Source organism: Poecilia latipinna, unplaced genomic scaffold (assembly GCF_001443285.1).
Source record: "Poecilia latipinna isolate Pla-1442-1.1 unplaced genomic scaffold, P_latipinna-1.0 Scaffold1360, whole genome shotgun sequence".
Taxonomy (NCBI): Eukaryota; Metazoa; Chordata; class Actinopteri; order Cyprinodontiformes; family Poeciliidae; genus Poecilia; species Poecilia latipinna.
The window spans coordinates 97,605-98,838 of NW_015113976.1; the positions used below are offsets into that span (position 1 = coordinate 97,605).

At 35.7% G+C, this 1,234-nt stretch overlaps 1 protein-coding gene across 1 annotated transcript in view; it reads right to left on the reverse strand.

Moving 5' to 3' along the window:
• The window catches only part of LOC106962008 (B-cell receptor CD22-like), a 15,141-nt gene that overhangs the window by 5,772 nt on the left and 8,135 nt on the right, over window positions 1-1,234 (reverse strand). Inside the window, exons 12-15 of the mRNA XM_015056149.1 lie at window positions 1,028-1,084; window positions 879-944; window positions 522-578; window positions 379-429 (exon numbers count right to left, since the gene is read on the reverse strand). Coding sequence (XP_014911635.1) covers window positions 379-429; window positions 522-578; window positions 879-944; window positions 1,028-1,084 — 231 coding nt within the window. The remainder of the gene's footprint in view (window positions 1-378; window positions 430-521; window positions 579-878; window positions 945-1,027; window positions 1,085-1,234) is intronic.

The window sequence follows — 1,234 nt, forward strand, 5'->3', positions numbered from 1 at the left end:
CAGGTGTGAGAAAAAAAAAAGGAAACTGGGGGATGCTGGTCTGTTTTCTTACAAATGAACAACAGGATACTACAAAAAAAAGTAATAATAATCCACTGTAATCTGAGTGGATGCTTTAATATGGTACTGAACTGTACATAAGAAATATGTTCATCTTTACAAAATAGCACATCACTGAACAGATGAACTCTATGATTTATCCACTGTGTCTGTTCTGTCATTTTCTGTAGATCTCTAGTGGCTGTATGTAGATATTAAATAAGTCAGATTATCATCTGAACTCTAAGATTATATGTAATGAAATTGAGTCTAATATCATGAGGACAAGTTACAGTAAAACCCCCCGTCCCAAAAAAAGGCAGCTGGAACTAACTGCACCTGTTTTCACGTCAGAGCCAACAGCGCCCTCTTGTGGATCATGTGGATTCTCTGTTGAGATGGATTTAAAAAATCATGCAACCCTTTAGTTAAGAACCGTTCTGACTGACTTATGTTCTGCTACTGTAAATCAAATGTCTTACTCATCGTCCCAAAGTTTTTCATTTCAGTCAGGGAGTACACAGTGTCTATGGACTTATCTGCAAATAAAATATTCAAGGATTATACATCAGACAGTTGCATATCTTTAGGTTTCTAAGTGATCAATTGGTGACATTCTTATCTACTTTAACATAGGTACTCTACTATTCTGATATCAGCCACAAAGTTGGGGCTACAAGTATTGAGATTCATTAAAAAAATGTAGAAACACATTTCCATCAGGTCAGTGTGGATTTCTTCATAGAATAACAGAAACAGAACAAATTTGAGAACATAAAACGTCCCAACTCTGAATACCAGTGAAGACATGCAACTAACTGTAAGAAGGGATTTATTACTGGTATCTGTAGCTCCTTTTTTCACATTAGCATAAACAGCGCCCTCTTCTGGAATAACAGGATGTTCTGTTGAGATGGAAAAAAAACAGAGGTAGTTACAGTTCAGATCTCTGCTCAGATGCTGTAAATTGAATGTCTTTACATCTTACTCATCATTCCAACGTTTTTCCTTTCAATCTGGGAGTACACAGTGTTTATGGATGTATCTGCAAAACAAATATTCAAGGATTATGTAACAGTTACACAACATTAGGCTTTCTAAGTGACCGATTGGCAGCATTTTTAACTACTTTACTCTGATAATAACAGTCTACTAAACTTATTGACGTCACAAGATTTCAAAGTTGCAAAGTTGG